This window comes from Notothenia rossii (assembly GCF_949606895.1).
Source record: "Notothenia rossii genome assembly, chromosome: 9".
NCBI lineage: Eukaryota > Metazoa > Chordata > Actinopteri > Perciformes > Nototheniidae > Notothenia > Notothenia rossii.
Window position 1 is genome coordinate 50157461 of NC_136907.1, and position 20452 is coordinate 50177912.

Sequence of the window (20452 nt, forward strand, 5' to 3'; positions counted from 1 at the left end):
TGAATTAAGGCTTTGACAAGTCTGCAGACAGACGGCAGGCGAAAAACCTTTTAAAATGCGTGTTTTCTAATGGAGATTTGGCTAAGCTAACGTTGTAAATGCTCCGACCGTCCACACTCACAACAACGGCCTATACAGACATAAATATACCAGCGACTGTATTCGCCATGACACAGACAGTATGTGGTTTGTACTTCTTTAACTTTTGTCTAGTTTCTGAACAGATATGAAGAGCTGTGAGCTCTGAGTGCTAAGAGCTAACAGCTGTGTTGTTTTTCTGGGGAGCTCATTAAAGATGACGTCACGGCTCCGCCTACACTGCGTTACTATAGATACTACCCCAGTTCCTCACGAGTCTAAAAAACAACTCACGTCAACGCACGTAAGCAACGTGGGCGCCGAGTGAGCGCCCTCGTGACCAAAATATTTGACGGCGCTGATTGGCTGAAATTATGTTTCGTCGGCACAGTTACTATTGAGACTTTTGCAACGTGCTGGTTGCTGCTGTTTGGCTCGGGGGCAGCGCCCCGTAATCATAAACTAATGCCAAGGGCAAGGCCAGGCAGAAAACATGTGACTTATCAGTAACTTTAGACATCGTAACACAATTTTAAACAAGATTTTATTGTAGATTATACATTTTACTGATACCAATTGTATGATATTTACCTTGTTCATTAAAAATTAAAAATATAAAATATATATATTTTTGAAATATATATTTTTAGAAATATTTTTTTTGAAATTTGATTTATTTTTTATTTATTTTTTTTGTATGTGGGAAGTGGTGGGGCGGCGCCCCTAGCGCCCCTATGGGCCGGCCGCCACTGCTGACGCCTATTGTTAGTTAGCGCCGCTACTCGACAATACCAGTTTAGGCCTGATATTCAGAGACACGAAGGACAAGGGCCGAGAAAGTATCAGAATATTAAGGGAGCACTATATTGGAAAAGGCAGACCCAGGATCGTCACCTTGTATATAATCATGACTGTGCTGAAGAAAGCTGATAATGAGACGGTAACAGAGTACATCAGGGTTCCCCAATTATATTTACCAAAGGGCCAATTTTTTTCAAGCATGACAAGCTAAGGGCCAAAATGCTATGTGTCACTAAAAGTTGTTTTACACTATGTGCAGATGTTACCTCTATTATAATTGTTGTAGTAGTGGCAGTAGTAATTAAACAAACCCTGTGTTGAGAGTAAAGGAAAAATGCATCCTTGAAACAAAATTAGACCGAAATCAAACATTTATTAACAATAATAATAAATAAATGCTTTAACAAATACAAATGATTTTGCTGTGGTCTGATGGGGCATAACAATAAAACAAAAATAAAAAACAACAGAGTGAACTCTGATCAAATAGTCAGACAGGTCCACATCCAATTCAGCAAACACTGTAACACACACACACACACACACACACACACACACACACACACACACACACACACACACACACACACACACACACACACACACACACACACACACACACACACACACACACACACACACACACACACACACACACACACACACACACACACACACACACACACACACACACACACACACACACACACACACACACACACACACACACACACACACACACACACACACACACACACAGGGAAAGACAGGAAGACAGAGAGAGAGTTTCAAATTCACCACATTATCAGTTTTAACATTTTTAAATATGTGTACCAAATAATATCAGGCTGTAAATAACAAATAGCATTGTTTTTTTTTTACTTTATTTTTAATATATTATTTTAATGTTGTATTCAATTTAACCAGTTTGTGGGCTGTTGTTAAAAGCCCTGCATTATCCAAGGTTTTTTATCTATCATATTAATAATTTGTTTTTAATTACGCTGCGTAGCATTTTATTTAGGAAATGAATGTACATATAAAATATAACTATAAAATGGTTATTTTTGTCTTAATAATTATTATACCACAATAGAATTGACAAATTGCAAAAATAAATTGATGTTGTTCACTCACCAATCAGTGAGAGAAGTGAGAGCGGCGGGATGAGGCAACCTGTCTGATGTTGGGCTTGTATTCTGTTGTCGCAATCCTGAGGCACTGTCCAAGATGTGCACTGGAGAGTCTGTTCCTGTCCTGGCTTTTGATAGCATTCATTGAAGAAAATCCTGATTCGCAGATGTATGTTGAGGGGAACATTGTGAGTAGGAACATAGCAATAGCTCTGGTGTTTTTGAAACGAGCTTGGGGAACCATGTTGATCCAAAAGTCACACACTGGTGCATCCTTGTGTTGAGCTTTCAGCAACTCAGAGCTTCCCATCTCTAAGACCTCCATCTGAAGAGCTCCCTCTTCTATGGAAGGCACCAGCCTTTTGGCCTCTCCAGTCCACTGCCCGTCTGCTGACACAGAGAACGGCTGTCTGAGGAAGAGGAGGATGTCACGTGAGATTTTAGGGGAGCTTTCAAATCGCTCCTTGAAGTTTTCTGCCAGTTTTGACACAAAATCCTTCATTACTGGATCTTCCGGCATTTCATTCTTCTCGCAGTGCTCACGCAGACGTGGAAAGTGCAGCTTCCTCCCATGAATATCTCTCTCCAAAAGGTGCAGCTTTGACCGAAAAGCTTCGACCGCCTCGTACATCTCAGCAACAGTGTGGTTCTTGCCTTGCAGCTGCAGGTTAAGGTGATTTAGATGAGACATGATGTCACACAAAAAATGAACATCTGCTATCACCTTGGTGTCAGTTAAAAAGCTCAAAAACTCATGGGCTTTTTGGCCCTGCAGGCTTGATAAGAACGACACCAGTTCATCACGCAGGTCGCACACCCTCTCCAACACACGGCCCTTGCTCAGCCAGCGAACATCGTTGTGTAGTAAGAGATCCTTGTGTTCAGAGGACATTTCCTCTAGCAACGATCTAAAAAGGCGATGCTGCAGACTAGAGCTCTCACGCACAAAGTTAACCAGTCTCGTCACAGTATCCATCGTTTCTTTCATTTTTCCACACAGTTTTGCGCACAACACTGATTTGTGAATGATGCAGTGAAATGTCAGAAGCGCCGGGTTAACGGCGGAAAGCCTGCTTACCAAGCCTTTGTGCTTTCCAACCATCGACGGAGCCCCGTCGGTTACAACAGAGACGATTTGACTCACATTCAAACCATTCTTTTCGAAGAACTGTGTCAGCTCGTGGAAGATTATTTCCCCGGTTGTGTGCCCGGGCAGAGTAAGCAAACACAGCAGCTCTTCCCGGAATATCTTCCCATCAAAAAATCGTACGAACACAGACAGCTGTTCCATGTCGGTTCGGTCACAGGAGGAGTCTATGGCTAAGGATATAGCCTCTGTTTTCTTCAAATCCGTGAGTAGACTGGAAAAACACTCCTCCGCTAAAACCTCTACTCTTCTGGTTGCCGTGTTAGCCGACAGCGGCACCTGCTTTTAATAGCTCTACAACCTTTTTTTGTTGTTTTTCATCATGATTTAAAACTTCATGAGCCATGTCTATCGCACACCGTTTAATTAACTCAGCATCAGCAAACGGCTTCTTGGCTCTAGCAAGCGTCCAAGAGACGTGCAATGAGGCAGCTGTTGCGCTCTCTTGTGCCGATGTTGTTTTCGACATTGTGGAAACAGAGTGCTTGTATGATGCAAGCAAACCTGCTATCTTTTGTGTGCGCTGGTCAGATTTCTCTGGATAGTTAGCATTAAAACTGGCAGCATGAATAGAGGTGAAGTGCCGCTTCAGGTTGTCTGATTTGATTACAGCTACATTCTGCATGCAAATCAAACAAGTCGGTTTAGCATTGACGTGGTCCGGTAAAAAAAAACAATACTTCTCAGTCCAGTCAGTTTTGAACTGACGGTTCTCCTGGTCTACCTTCCTCTTCTTTGCGAATTCCATCCTGGGTTTGAGTTATCCACGGCCTGTTAGTGTCATGTTGGTCAATCGCTGGGTTGGGATGACAGGCGGCTAGCTGGCGAGCTATTGTTTATATGTGTTTGCCGCTATTCCAGGTGGTGACGAGTAAGTCAAGCGCGCGAAGCACGTCTTGCATATGCACGCGATAAGGTCATGGGTCAGGTTTACGAGTGTCGACGGAGGTCAAAATAAAGCGAAACCGCGGACATTTTATTTTATGTTTTTATGTTATAACAAGTGAATGCCAGTAGATCAGCGCGGGCCATGCTATTGCCTCTCGCGGGCCGGATCTGGCCCGCGGGCCGCTAATTGGGGTTGGCTGGAGTACATTATCCGAGCAGAACAGATCATTACGGCACTCAGGAGCGCGGGAGAAGCACCGAGTGAGAGACTAATGATGGCGATGGTTATGCGGGGATTACCCGAAAAATACAAGCCGTTCACTCTAATGGTGACACACGGTGACAGTGAAGTAACGTTGGGACAGTTCAAGGCGAAGTTGAGGAACTTCGAGGCCTCCGAAGATTCAGCCCCAGTCTCAGACGAGACGAGCGAGAGGGTGCTGACAGAGGGTCCAAGCAGCAACAAAGAGAAAGCCCGCCAAACGATTCATCCCCGATGGCGACGGAGAACACGTCGGCGCATGTTGGCGATGCGGAGAGGAAGGCCATCGAAAAGATGACTGCAGAAAGAAAGTATGGTGTAGCTTTTGTAAAAGCAAAGGGCACACAGACAAAGCGTGCACAAAGAAGGACCGCGGTGATGCCGCTCGGTGCGCGAGCATGCCAGGTGGTACCGGAGAATCTGCGGGAGGAGATGACTACACCCTCAAAGTGCGAGCTGAAGAGACCAGCCTACAGAGACAACAGACTCTCAGAAAAGTATTGATCGTGGACACGGGAGCGTCGTCCCACATCATCAACGATAAGAACAAATTCAAGATTTTTGACAGCACCTTCAAGCCGGAGAGACACAGCATGGAATTGGCAGACGGGAGGCGCACCTTCGGGGTGGCGCAAGGCAGAGGAGAAGCAGAGATGTGTCTGATAGACAGCGAGGGACGACGGTGTAAAGTGACTCTGAAGAACGCGCTATACATCCCATCGTACCCCCAATAACTATTTTCCGTGAAGTCTGCTACAGCTAACAGAGCCAAGGTGTTCTTTGACGAAGGTAAAGATGCTCTGATGTTACCGGATGGTACCAAGTTTTACATTTATGTATGAAAGAAAATGTACTATTTGCAAACAGAGTGTGATGTTGAAGATAAGTGTCATGTCAGCCATGATATCCAAACATGGCATGAGATTATGGGTCACTGCAATTATGAGGATGTTTTAAAACTGCAGGATGTAACTGTAGGTATGCATATTAAGGGTACAAAGCGTAAGCCTGATAAAGATTGTACAGTATGCACAGAGGGAAAGTTTACCCAAATGAGAAACAGAGATCCGACCGATAAAGCAAACGCACCACTTGAGTTGGTGAACACTGATCTAGCTGGTCCAGTTAATAACGAGTCCATAAATGGCTTCAAGTATATGCACTCGTTTACAGATGTGTGTACAGGGGCAGTGTTTGTTTATTTCCTGAAAGCGAAGAGTGACGCAGTTGAAGCCACTGAGAAGTATCTGGCAGATGTAGCTCCCTATGGAGCTGTGAAATGCATTAGATCAGATAATGGGACTGAGTTCACTAGTAAGGAGTTTCAGACACTATTGAGAAAGAACAAGATCAGACATGAGATGTCTTGTCCTTATTCCCCACATCAAAACGGGACAGCTGAAAGAGAAGGGCGCACTCTTTTTGAAAAGGCCAGATGTATGCTTATTGACAGTGATCTGCCTAAAAACCTGTGGCACTATGCCATTCAGGAAGCAGCACATACCAGAAACCGGTGTTTTAATAAGCACACGGGCACTAAGCCATATTCAGCACTGACAGGGAAAAAGTGTAACTTAGCTAGGATGCATAAGTTTGGGGCAGTGTGCTATGCGTACCAGCAGGACATGGGAAAATTAGATACTAGGTGTGAGAAAGGACGTTTTGTAGGGCATGACAAGGGAAGCCCCGCCTATCTAGTTTACTACCCCGACAAAGAGAAGGTGCAGAAGCACAGACTAGTCAAGTTTATCACCAGCACAACTTGTGATAGCGAGACTCAGACAGTGACTAGAACAGGATTCGGAGGAAGACTGAGAAGAGGGAGTAAAGGCCCCACAGCCTAGTGTACTGAGCAAAAATGTACAAGCTAACGCTCCACAGTCAGCATCAGAGGATGATGGCGAACAGCACCCTAGGGTGGCGTCACATGCATTAGACAGTGGGAGATATCCCAGTAGGGAGCACAGGATGACTTCCTAAGACAGCTGATTGTGACATACACAGGACATTACATACATAATACATTATACATTACACAGGAGATGCCATATTGACAGGGTTAGATAGGAGAGCTGCGGACAGTGAACCGCAATCCTCCTGTCTCCCCTCAAAATCCCCCAGCAGAGAAGCTGCACGCTCCATGTTCAGTAGGTCCAGATACTCCCTCAGCCATGAGTCCCTAGTAAAGCAGGCTGGTTTGCGTTCCTTCCAGTTTAATAGGATGAGTCTTTTTGTGGCTAAACAGCCCAATGTCCAGAGCCGATCGGTAGTCCTTGCAGGATTGCCATCTGGCTTGAGACCCAGTAGACATGCAATGGGACATGTAGGGAAATTAACTTTTAAAGATTCAGACAATAAGGATATTACTTCTGACCAAAGTTTTTTTTTACCGCTGGGCATTCCCAGAGTAGGTGCAACAATGTACCTCGCTTGCCACATTCATGCCAGCATAAATCTCTGTGTTTATTGTCCATCTTGGATTTTGTAACAGGGGTGATGTAAGCTCTATTGAGAATTTTGAACTGTATGATCCTGAATCTTACACATTTAGAAGAGAACATAGCTGACTGCCAAATGGAGTTCCATTGCAAAGCAGACAGAGAGATATTCAAGGCATGCTCCCAGGACAGTTGGACAGGAGAATAGGTATTCGGGGCAGCCCTAGATAATAATTTATAAATGTTAGAGACCACACCTGATGATATGATTGCTTTCTTGAGGCGCTGGTGCTCTTCCATACATGAAGCAGGCATGGCTCCCTCCTTACATTTTGTACTAATAATAGATGCTAGTTGTGCATATGATAGAAAAGATGAGCCTGAGAGACCATACTGATTTTTGAGTTGTTGAAATGGAAGGGTTTGGTCTCTATATATCTGTCCAATTGTAGTAATACCAGCCTTCTGCCAGATATTATTACTTAAAGTGCCTCCTCCTGCAGAAATACAGGGGTTACTACAAATGGGGCAAGATGGTAAAGAGAGCCCCTCTATGTTGAGTCTCCAGTGCAGTTGCTTTACAATAGAGCATGAAAAGCGGATGATGGTATTATCCATTGAGGGTGGTGGTTTTGGGCAGTACCACATTGATGCCAGAGATATGTTTTGGTTTACAGACATGATGGATTGCTCCAGCCATTGCCAACTGCCTACCGAAGAGGCACTTTTGTACGCCCACGATAATGGATACTTTGCATTGAAGGACAGATAATACTGGAATATATCTGGGACTCCCAAACCTCCCATTGATCTTGGAATGATCAACTTATTATGTGCGATTCTGGGTTTCTTATTATTCCAAAGGAACTGAGTGAATAGGGATTTGATATCTTTAAACCATTTTAGTGGGAATTCAAGAGGGATAGAGGAGATAATATGAGAAAGCCTTGGGAGAACATTCATTTTCAAGGTTTCTGCTCTGCCCCATAGAGAGAGTGGTATGGCCATCCACCTGTTGATGTCCTCCTTAATGGACTGGAAAATAGCAGGGCCGTTAAGGCTAAAGATTTTATAGATAGGAGAGACGATGTTAATTCCCAAATACCTCATTCCATTTGTTTTCCAAATAAAGGGGGTGCTCATTAGGTTGTGTTTATATGTATATGAGTTAAGTGGGATTGCTTCACTCTTGTTCCAATTTATCTTATATCCAGAGAAGCTGCCAAATAAATGTATCATATCAAGAACTGCGGGTATAGAGAGTGCTGGCTTGCTCAAAGTAAGAAGTATATCGTCAGCGTACATATTTAATTTGAAATCGTGTCCATGAATGTTCACACCATATACGTCACCATTAGCGCGAATTGCACAGGCTAATGGTTCTAGAGCCATAATAAAAAGTAGGGGACTAACAGGACACCCTTGCCTCACACCACGGTGTAAGGGGAAAGGTTTTGAGATTAACCCATTAGTTCTAACAGAAGAGAAGGGAGCGCTATACAAAGCCTTAACCCAGCTAATCAACTTGGGCCCAAAGCCAACATTTTTGAGCGTGTAAAACAGATATGCCCATTCTATTTGGTCAAAAGCTTTCTCAGCATCTAGTGATGCTGCAATCATTGGCAAATTGCTGGAGCCTGCTTCTAGGATAATCTGAAAAACCCTCCTCATGTTATTTGAGGACTGGCGGTCTGGAATGAAACCTACTTGGTCTAGATGCACTATAGATGGAACCACCTTCTCCAAACGGAGTGCCAGTATCTTGGCTAGAATCTTGTAGTCACAGTTTAGAAGGCTTAAAGGGCGGTGGTTACCCATCAGAGAAGGATCTTTGCCCGGTTTAAGCAACAATGAGATAATGGCCCTGCTCATGGAGGGAGGCATGGCTTCAGATTCTAATATTTCATTGAATAACAACAGTAAATATGGTGAAAGCTGTTCTTTAAAACATTTATAGAACTCTGTTCCAAAACCGTCGTCCCCTGGAGTTTTCCCTGATGCCATCTTCATGATTGTGTTTTCTATTTCATTTTGGGAAACAGGTGCCTCCATAGCAGATCTGTCAGCCAAGCTGACGCTCGGGAGGTTAAAATCTCCGAAAAAACGATCTAAGGCTTCTTCATTCAAGTTATTTTTTGTGCTATATAATTTAGAATAATAATTCTTGAAAGATTCATTGATTTTGGCTGCATCACACTGTAGCCTGTCATGCTCATCTCTGATCGCTGGAATAATCTGTCTGTTTTCTATTTGTTTCAATCTATGAGCTAACATTTTCCCTGCTTTGTCTCCGGATTCAAAGTATGTTCTTCGTAAACGAAAAAGAGCAAAAGCTGTCTCCTCATGTACAAGTTTCTGCAAATTAGTCCTAGCGGTGAGAAGTGAGTTCCTTAGATCTAAATTGGATGGGTCTAGCATATGCTGCTCTTCTAGTCTTGAGTTTAAAGTTTAATTGGGATTTCACCTCTCTGCGCTTTTTATTCTCTGCCGAGGAGAAACTAATTAACCAGCCCCTGCATGTTGCTTTAAAAGCCTCCCAGACAGTAGTGACGCTTGGTACAGAATTTAGATTGATCTCAAAGAAATCTAAAATTTGGTTTTTAATGAGCAGTGTGCATTTTTCATTTTTGAGTAGAGATGTATTAAGTCGCCACTGTTTGGATTTGCAAGGGTTGGTTAGAGGGAAAAATGTGACAGATACCGCAGCATGATCACTTAATAATATACTATGCATTTTGATCTCAATAACATTCTGGATCAAATTTGAAGACATCATTATGTAATCTATCCTTGAGTAGGAGTTATGCGCACCGGAATAGAAAGAGTACTCTCGGGCATCTGGGTGCACTAGGCGCCACACATCTGTAATACCGAGCTCGGATTGGAAGTCCCTCAAGGCGACGGAATTTTTTTTATCTGAAGGGAGAGGGTGGCTGGATCGATCCACTATAGGGTCACAGACAGAGTTGAAATCGCCACCTATAATAAGAGGACCCTCTATGGACTGCAATACCTTTGGGCACAGCGAGGTAAAGAATTTAGATTGTAAACTATTTGGAGCATACACATTCACTAATGTCACCATTTCATTCTGTAGCAAACCTGAGACAATTACATATTTTCCCTCTTGATCAACATGTACATTGGATGATTTGAAAGGCATATTCTTAGAAATTAAAATACTGACTCCTCTACTAGCTTTTCCTCCAGGGAAAGAGAATATCTGCCCTACCCAATTCTGTCTTAGTTTTTTAGATTCCATCGCATTCAAATGAGTCTCCTGTAGCATAGCAATATCACAATTTAAAGACTTTCAGTACAACAAAATCTTATGTCTTTTGATTGGATTCTGAATTCCATTTACATTCAGACTAAGCAAAATAATTTTGTTCAATTGTGTATCCATTTAAGTAAGGTAACAATCATATCGGATGCCCGGCTAGTATTTTGGTCAAATTGGAAGGGTGTCATCGACGCATCAAGGGAAGGGAGGGGAAATATATAAACAACAACACAAGACCGTAGAAAATACAACACAAGATTACATAAAAACATAGAGATGCTACCACCCTTCCCCTAACAATACACAGATAAACACAAAAACAAAAAATATATTGCCAAAAGGTAATACGACGGAAAATACATTGCTGTGGACCTTCTTAATCTTTTTTTATGTTATTTTTTTTATTTTTAAGAAAATTACATTTTGAAATTATTACGTTTATTCTGGTTTGTTTTGTGTTTGTATCTTTTATTTTAAATGTATTTATTTATTGAATGTTTTGTGAGCTGAGCTGTGTGGTTTTATATTGTATGTATCTCTCTGTACAGCACTTTGGTCTGGAGGTTTTAAAGTGCTATATAAATAAAGTTGGATTGGATTAATCTACCTTATTTGGGGGCCCCCTTCTGGTCCAAGCACTTGCCCTGTATACACACACACATTCAATACATACATACAGTATGATGGCTTGAACTGGAGAAATGGCACTGTTTGTCTGTAGCCAATGCCTTGAACCTCGGCAAAAATGGCATTAGAAAGTCAAGGTAAACTTGCGGTTAACTTGCGGTCTGCAATGCGTGTCACGCTCGCGCACACAAGTAAATATATATGCACGTTCATTCTCACAACGCGTCAGACAATGCACTTTGTGATGTCTTTCATACATAACTGATTGTGCTGTTATGTTAAATGTTTGTTGTTTGTGTTTCATGTATTGTGTCTGGATACTTGTCTGTTGATGTTGGACATGGAGCTCCTGTGACGCAAGTCAAATTTCAGACTTGATTTGACCAATAAAGTTTTATCGTTATCGTATAAATATGTGTCCCCGGTGCGTCGGGGACCTCACGCAGCATCAGAAAATAAAACCCTCTCTCTTTTCCTCCGTACCCAAATCCTTTAAAAAACAGGGGTACAACGAGCGGATACAGATTTGCTGCCGATCTGACCTCAAATCGGCGGCGGACCCACAGAGAGTTGCTATCAGAAACAATGCCTGACGTGTTTTGGACGTAATCTCGTCTTTGTTTACATTAGCAAGCCTCGCTAACACTCAGAGCTAACCTGTACTGGAGAGCACGTGTTTAAAAAGCAGGAAATAAAAAAAGGAACTCACCTTGTGATAAACCCGCAAAGAGAAAAAGCATTTGAGATACTGTTTCAGAAATAATCTTTCATGTGGTTTAGAACAGGATGGCGTTTTATCACAGCAGAATTTAACTTTATCTCAGGTAGAATTCCTCTTCTTTCTTTTTTTCAAGCTAAGGACCCAAAATCCACGTTTCTCTAACAGGGCTGCAAAAGAGGGGTATGATGAGCAGTATGAGGCATGGCTACAATGGGTGATCTGTTTGGTATTTTAAGCACAAAACTTTACAGACATGTTTTGTATAGGTATGGCCCTACAATATATTTCTCCAATATAGCATGATAGGTCCACTTTAATTTTCATCAGATTCAGAATATATATATTTTTTCAAATATATATATTTTTTAATAATGGGACACAGGGTTCGGTCCGGATTGATTTGCAGTTCGGTCCGGATCTGGACCTTGGTCCGGAGTTTGAGAAGCCTTGCTCTAGAAGACAATCAGACTTTTACCCTGAGAGGGCAAAATTGGAATACGATGTTGCACGAATGCTTAACAGATGACAATTTTACACAGAACCCGGCAGACCACTGCGTGTACTCCAAGGAGTCTAAAGAGGGGAAAGTAATAATTGCTATCTGGGTCGATGATCTTATCATTGCAGGCAGCAACACCAAGATTTTAGAGAAAGTTAAGAACATGCTTTCCACAATATTTAAAGATCCCATGTCATGGCCATTTCCACTGATCATAATTCCATTGTTGAGGTCGACTAGAATAGATTTATATTGTGCAATTTTCCAAAATCACTTTGGTTTGTCATACAGCATCTCTGTAAACTACGTGTATTCACTGAATTTCACTCTCTGCCTTTAACGGCTCGTTGTAGCTCCAATAGCTCCAGCCCCCACCCTCCCTGTGAGCACAGTGTGCTCTGATTGGTTGGGACGTTGTGAACCGCGCTGAGCTCCGTGGAGGTGTGGTTTCCTTGTTTAGCGATACACAGTGAAACACAGCGAAACTCACCCACACAAAGTCACAGCCGAAGTAAAAACAATAAGTGTGGCTTGATATTGAGTAAGAAAAAGGTTGATAAACACTGTGAGAATGGGTCTGCAGAGGTATTTTCTGTGTTAGAGTTTTACTCGCTACAGGGTGTACTTTGAGGGTTTTGACTCTGCAGACCGTTTACATGCATAAAAACCTTCATAACACACAAGGGGACGGGTAATAACCGGAAAAGCATGACATGGGACCTTTAAAATGAAGGATTTAGGGAGATTAAATCATTTTCTGGGCATGGATTTCAGTCAGTCTGACGGCTGTGTGAAAGTATCACAAAAGAGATGCGTGGAAAAGATACTGGAACGTTTTGACATGCAGGAGTGTAGGGTAAGGGAGACACCTTGTGACCAAAAGTTAGATTACACTGAAGATGCACCTAAAATGGTGGATGTGAAGAAATACAGAGAGGCTGTTGGCAGCCTAATCTTTTTGACTATCTGTAGACGTCCAGACCTATGTTTCGTGGTAAGCAAGTTATCACAATATTTTTGCTGAACCGACAGATGAACATTGGGTTACAGTAAAACACGTTTTGCGTTATCTCAGGGGTACTGCAGACAAACAGCTTTGTTTCAAAAAGAGCAGCGAGAAACTAGGCCTACAGGCTTATAGTGACGCTGATTTGGCTACAGATAAAACAGATAGACGCAGTATGACAGGGTATTGTGTGAGCATGAGTAAGGACAGCTCACTAGTCTCTTGGAAAACCAAGAAACAGCCTACAGTAGCGCTTTCCACATGTGAAGCTGAGTATATGGCTCGAGCTCTAACAATACAGGAGTGTATTCACTTGGAGCAGCTACTGGAAGGGAGACACACATGTGTATAAGAAAACAGTTGTAAACGACAATCAGGGGTCAATAGCCCTTGCTAAAAATCCTATGTGTAGACAAAGGTGTTAACACGTGGATATTAAGTACCACTTCATAAGGTCCACCATAAGGCAGGGAAAGATGACACTGGTTTATTTTCCTACAGCCGAAATGGTTGCAGATGTGATGACCAAGCCTGTTTCCAAACTGAAGCTGAGGAAATTTGAAGGGATCATGTTTGGTGTTTAAAATGTGTTGAAAAAGTCCACATTTGAATGTGTAAAATGTGTTTGAAGAAGCCCACATTTAAATCATTTGTATTATGTTTTTGTTTTGTTAAATAGATATGAACAGGTAAACAGTAAGCACATAATTCATAAGTGGGAGTGTTGAGATAACATACAGACATGTAGAGTGTATGTATGACTCCATGTATTACTGTGTACCACATTGTCTATGTAAGTAGCTGCGACTACTAACTGTGTTCATTGGTTAGCGTTGTACTGATGATGTCACTACCTGAGGTATAAGATCGTTGGAAGTCACGCCCCTTCTCTCTCTGTCCTCAAGCCTCTTGAGATGTGCACCTATAATAAATAACGCCGTGATGCTGCTGAGATTATTCATCTTTCTGCTGCAGGAGACAAAAGGTATAAGTCTAAATCTGCTAACAGCCTTAATATGAAGTAACATCAAGTAACCCAAAAATTTTAAACAGTAAGAGTAGTAGTCATATTTTGTGAATCCGAGTAGGCTACTGTCACCGGTGTGATCATTCTATAATACACAATTTAAGCCCGGGGGAGAAAGGCTAACGCTAGCATTGGCGATCGCCGATCTTTTCTACTTCATGCCATCTGCACAAATGGTTGACATTAAACATTAAAAAGACCAGGCAGTTCAGAGAGAATCAAAGGAAGGCAGCCAGGCAGCTTTGCATGACATTCTTCTGGACGTGTTGATAGTGAGGGTAGGCAATCGTTTTGTTGACAAGACAGTAGTGACGGACATCTTGGTGACGTGTGTTGTTCTGCGAGACCAGAGATACAGTTCATTGAGCGTTTCACACAAACAAATGTGTTACTTCACAGTTTTACGACACATTTTCTTTTTTTTGACTTGCAAAATTATCTTTTAAATTGACAAACATATGTGTAATTCGTGGCACAATTCAAACGGGATCGAAAGATAATCTTTCTCTCTCCATTGACTTCAATACATAATTTTTTCAAAATAAGGTCCCATGGAGGTCCACCGGAAGGGGAGGGACTTCGCCACTCTATTGGCTCGGCAAAAGTTTGTTGTTATTTTGTGTCAGTTTTACGTCGCCACTTCCATTCACATTTTTCATCATTGTTCCACAATGTTTATCATCATGAAATGAATATCTATATATTTCATACTATACTTGCACTGCTTAACGTTTTCATACTTTATATATCTTAGCATATTCATACACACTGTTCATACTGCTCACAGGCTGCTGTGAATATTTAGTGTATTCATACTGTTTATTCATCATTCAATTAACTATATCTTTTATTCTGTAGATTGTGTACATTACTTTTGACTTTACTGCTTTTTTGCACTCCTTGTTAGAAGTTAAACTGCATTTCGTTGTCTCAGTACCTGTAATCTCTGCAATAATAATAAAGTTGAATCTAATCTTGAGCAGGAACAAATGTATTTACTTAGTACATATCTGACATTACGATTAAACACATGCATTCTTTAGAAGAGAGAAACTTGCTCTGTCATAGGCCTACTGGGTCAGGCTACAAGGAAGTGGAGAGGAAAATATCCCAAACAGAATACTGCAGGATTGCTGGGAATATACAAAGTTCCAGGGGCGTGGGTTTGGCTGGACAAGTAAGGAGAGAACGAGGCCATAACGTTTGCCAAAGCAACCCCATTTAGCCGTGTTCCCCCATGGCTTTTCCGAGAAGCTAATATAGATGTGAGTATCGTAGAAAGGAAAAAAGAGTGGCAAATAAATGAAGTGGGAATTAAAATGAGTATGTACCCGTACGAAAAGTATTAACATTACCTCAAAATGTATACAGATGGATCTAAGAAGCAAGAATGCGTGGAGATCGGCGTGTATATCCCAGAATTCCAAATATCAATCTCAAAACGAGTGTCACATAACTTATCAGTTTATACAGCAGAAATACTGCAGCAATTATTGGGCTACAATGGGTTGAAAAGGTCAGACCTGATAGGGTGGAGATATGCACAGACTCACTATCTGCTTTGAAAAGCATACAGTCGAAAATAAGTGTTAGAGAAGATTTAATTATTGAACTTAACCACTGCTTATTGAGACTTCAGAGGAGGGGAATAGATGTGCAGTTATGCTGGGTGCCTGCACATGAGGGTGTTTAAGGGAATGAGCATGCTGATACTGTAAGTTAGCAAAATATGTGTTACAGAAGGAAATAGCAATACCAGTTTCACTTGGAAAAGGAGAAGGAAAAGCAATAATCAAGAGGAAGGGTATGGAAATATGTCAGAAATGGTTGGAGGAAGATCAGAAAGGGAGGAGATACCACAAGTTACAGAAATCAGTCATAACAAAGAGCTATACAGAAAGGAAGAGACGGGAGGAGATCACCATCATTAGACTCAGATTGGATCATACACGATTAAACGGCACAATGTTTATAATGGTAAAAAGCAAAGTTGAAGAATGCAGGGGGTGTGGAGTGAAAGAAAATGTGGAACACATCATATTACACTACAACATGTACAAAACAGAGGGAAAAACTAAGAGACAGGGTCAGAGAGGCAGGAAGGGAGTGGAGTCTGATGGGGATACTGGGAACAGAAGGTGAGGGGGTCAGAGAGGCAGGAAGGGAGAGGAGTCAGTGGCGGAGCCAGGACATTTTCAGTGGGGTGGCCAGGATGGAACCAGTGATCCTTTTTGGGTGGCATTGAAATCACTATTATAGGAACATAAAAATACATCTCACTATAAAATAAGGGGTTATTTAAGGGACCTACAACACACCTCTACATTATTTGGGATTAAGTGGTGGAATAGATCAAATGATATTCAGTATATCTAACTATTTTTCTCGTATTCCCGCAGGCAAAGTAACAACGAAGCTTACATTATACAAATGTAGCGCAATATACAGACTGTTTAGCTTATGATGATCAGCAGCACTATGAGCTCATTCTCTCAGTGTATCATCAGGAATACAGAGACACACACACATCATTTAAATGAGTTTTTAAATTAAATTATTGATTAAGAATAAACATCTTAAAGTAAATAACAATAAACAATAGCCCTTAACCCTGTAAGGCCCCCGGTTGTAAGTTTACAACATCCAAAAAAGTCAGTAAATGTTTTTTTTTGTTGAAAGTCTACATTTACATAGTCAAAAGGTCCTTTTGTTCAGCCTCACAATGCTATTGGGTAGTCAATGTGTCATAGGTCCTGCCCTCTGGCCATACGCGCCAGGGATTTTGGGCCCCATGAAAAGATATCACATTGGACCCCACCACCAGGCCCAGGCCACGCCAACCAAGCACAATTGCTGTAACCACACCTCCAGAACCCAACCCACTCATTTATGCTTTAAATAACTCTACCTGTACAGGCTTGCATCTATCTTGTAGTCCAATACTAACCGCACAATATTTACTGACACTGAGCGGTGAACATAACACTGTGCAGACGTGGAACATTCTGCTGCAGTAGAATTCACTAGACCACTTCTAGACCACTGTTTTTTTAACCCGCACCACCTAGTGGTTAAAGCACGTTATTGAATTTAGTTGTTGAATAAGTTATATTTGATGAAAACATTTAAATATTAAGAGGAGCCTACATACAAAATCGGGGGAAAGTAGAAGGCATGATAGAAATATAGAATAGAAAATATCAAGAAGATACTGTAGTGATCTCTACAATAAAACAGTTTAGTGCAGGACGTCCAACGATATTAACAGGAGGATGTGCAAAACAGACAAACTAATAAGGCTTAATTCAAACAGTAAAGATTACTCTAAGTTGGGACTTCCGGCAACGAGGAATGGAGTAGACGCGTGTTTCTCCAGCTCCCACTACTTTTAACACACAACTAACTTTTAAACCTCTTACCTGTAAACAACGCGGGGATTTTTGTTTAATTGTTTTATTTATTTTACGCATAACGATCAACTTTCCGTTGAAACGGCTAAATGGCTTCGAAAGCAAGAAAAAAGGAGAAGAAAGACGAGGCACCGGCTACTGCCGTAGCTAGCATGGCGTCCTTGGTTAAGCTACTGGAGGAGCACCGAGACGCACTTTCCAAGGAATTTAAGTCGGCTATGACTTCTCTGGAAGCGAAATTAGACTTTGTCCAGGAGACAGTCACAGACCACGGTAACCCCTGACCTCCCTCGAGGCTAACGCGAATCAGCTCAGCGACAAAATGGAAGAGTTGGAGGCTAAGTGTGCAGCAATGGAAGGAAGCTACAACAAGCTAAAGGCTAAAGCTATAGACCTTGAGTCACGCAGCCGTCGCAATAACATAAGGATAACTGGCTTACCGGAGTCGATTGAGGGTGCACGTCCCACAGACTTTTTTTCGAGACTGCTGGTGGAGCTTCTGGGTGACCAAGTCCTCACTACGGCTCCGGAGCTGGACCGAGCACACAGAGCCCTGACGGCCAAGCAAGGTCCCGGGTCAAGATCAAGAGCGGTAATAGCCCGCATCCATCATTTCAGGACGAAAGAGCTGATCGTTCAGGAGGCCCGGAAGCGGCGGGGAAAGCTGTTTTTCCAGGGGAAGCCCGTGGCTATCTTTGAAGACTACTGCCCAGAGATCGTGGAGCAACGCGCGGCGTACCGGGAGGTGATGTCGGCACTTTATCAACGCGGCTTGAGACCATCACTCCTGTATCCAGCGAGGTTACGGATCACAACCAAGGACGGGGGGAAAAAGCATTTCGCATCGGTGGAGGACGCTACATCTTTCCTGAAAACACTGCAGGGTAACGCGGCGGAGTCTTCGACTAGAGAGGAGCAGTGATGGCCAACTTTAATAGCAGGTTTGATCTATGTTTTATGAGCGCCGTTGCGCTTCATACACCACTCCATAACAAGCTAATAAGTCTTATAAAGCTGTGGAGAAGGACTTTTTGACACTTTTTGCTGTTTTTTTTGTTTTTTTCATACTATACATGTCGAGGTACAGTCTTATGCTTTCCCCTCACACTACTGTGACTATTTATTTATTCATTTCTGTTATGAATAAACCCCCAGTCACTGTTACTCTATTCGGAGTGATTTGCATTGAGATATGCCACCTTTTCTCCATATAGTCACGAATCCCTCGGCTGTGTGTGTGTCCTGAAAAGAACGTCACATTTTGACCCTCCAAATGCTTAGTTATTCGTTATTACTATTTCGTATTATAATTAATATTGCTGTTTACCATTGTTTATTTGAATCACTTATTTCGTTATCGTTATTATCTAGTTACCATTTTGTTATGTATGTTTTTTTTGTTTGTTTTGTATGTGTGTGTGTGTGTGTGTGTGTGTATGTGTTTGTGTATATGTATGCTTTTTTTTTTTTTTTCACATCCCCGAACACTGCTTTTTGTTTAACCTCTTCGTGTGTAAGGTTGTTAAAATACATTTAAAGTTGAAAACGCTTTGATTCTGAGGTACCTGTATCAATCTGGGGCTGAGATAGCAAGTGCAGGGAAGTTGATTTGCAGATGGTAAGTTTTGGGGAGAGCTTGCAACTGATTAACACAGTTGCTTTCTGGGGTATGGTTAATTTTATTTTGCTTCTGAGTTCTTTGGAAGCTTCTTTGGGTTTTGGGACAGGGTGGGGAGGTTATAATAATTGCACATTGTTTTTTTTCTCTTTACAATGGTCTGGTTTGGATAGTAAACATAAAAAGGTCCACACCAAACCAACCTTATACAAACAGTACTTTTCTCTCCTAACATATTATGAGTCGCTCTCTTAACACTGTGAGTTGGAATGTCAAGGGTCTGAACCACCCAATTAAAAGAAGGAAAGTACTCAATCATCTGAAGCAGTTCAACGCTGACATTATCTTCCTTCAAGAAACACATTTGCGTTCTGCAGACAATGACAGATTTCTGGCATCTTGGGCGGGGCAGCACTTTCATTCTACCTTCCAGGCAAAAGCAAGAGGGGTTTCTATCCTTGTGGCAAGGGGCGTAGTCTTTGAACCACTCGATATTACGGCTGACAAGAACGGTAGATTTGTAATCGTCACTGGGAAATTATTTAACATGAACGTTGTCCTGGCTAACGTATATGCCCCAAATATAGATGACGCTGCCTTCTTTGCACGCCTTTTCTCTAATCTTCCCGACCTGGGCCAGCACTACTTGATACTTGGAGGGGACTTGAACTGCTGGCTGGACCAGGCGCTGGATCGCTCCTCCACCAAGCCAGGTGCAGTGAGTAGATCAGCACTACAAATTCAATCCCTTCTCTCAGAGTGTGGTATCTCAGATGTATGGAGGTTCCTCCACCCAAAAGAGAAACAGTATTCTTTTTTCTCCCATGTTCATCATACATATTCTCGAATAGATTATTTTCTCATTGATAATAGACTACTTTCCCAAGTCCGTTCTTGTTCTTACCAGAGTGTTGTCTGACCGTGCACCTGTTGTGATGTCACTGGCACTCTCAGGTGTACCGATGCCCACAAGGCACTGGCGTTTTAACTCATCTTTACTGTCTGATGATGAGTTTGTAAAATACTTGAAGGACCACATCACCTTCTTTCTAGAAATGAATACCACATCCGATACCTCTGCTCTCATGGTCTGGGATGCACTTAAAGCTTACCTAAGAGGACAAATAATTTCATTCACCGCTCACAAAAGGCGAAAAGCCCAAAGGGAACGTTCAGACCTGTTATCCAACATTTCAGGAACTGATGCACAATACGCTCTAACCCCGACCCCTGAGCTATATAACACTAAACTGGAACTCAAAACTAAATTTGACCTACTTACTACCTACCAGACTCAAAACATTCTGCTAAAAAACAAAAGTACATTTTATGAGCATGGCGAGAAGGCAGGAAAACTGTTAGCTAACCAGCTGAAAGGACGGAGGTCAAAACAACTAATCACAAGTATTAATACACAAAGTGGCAATGTCACACAAGACCCTACAGAGATAAATACTGCATTCAAGGACTTCTATTCTAATCTGTACTGCTCCCAATTTGATGGGGACGATCCA

The 20452-nt window shown here is 42.0% G+C and overlaps 1 protein-coding gene and 1 long non-coding RNA gene across 2 annotated transcripts in view; both read right to left on the reverse strand.

Annotated features, from left to right (window-relative positions):
- The window catches only part of LOC307019267, a 44285-nt gene extending 25914 nt beyond the window's left edge, over window positions 1–18371 (reverse strand). The window contains exon 1 of the long non-coding RNA XR_013802622.1: window positions 17761–18371. This is a non-coding gene — a long non-coding RNA (uncharacterized lncRNA). The remainder of the gene's footprint in view (window positions 1–17760) is intronic.
- LOC307019264 (protein FAM200A-like) lies at window positions 1233–14383 on the reverse strand. Its single transcript, XM_079650003.1, has 2 exons — window positions 2017–14383; window positions 1233–1400 (listed from the first exon to the last, which is right to left on the reverse strand). The coding sequence occupies exon 1, from the start codon at window positions 3301–3303 to the stop codon at window positions 2020–2022; it is 1284 nt and encodes a 427-aa protein (XP_079506129.1). The 5' UTR covers window positions 3304–14383; the 3' UTR covers window positions 1233–1400; window positions 2017–2019.
- Window positions 18372–20452: the final 2081 nt, after the last annotated feature.

Bases quoted from the DNA above. Each gene is read 5' to 3' on its own strand.
- LOC307019264 (XM_079650003.1), bottom strand. From the start codon at position 3,303: ATGGAACAGCTGTCTGTGTTCGTACGATTTTTTGATGGGAAGATATTC.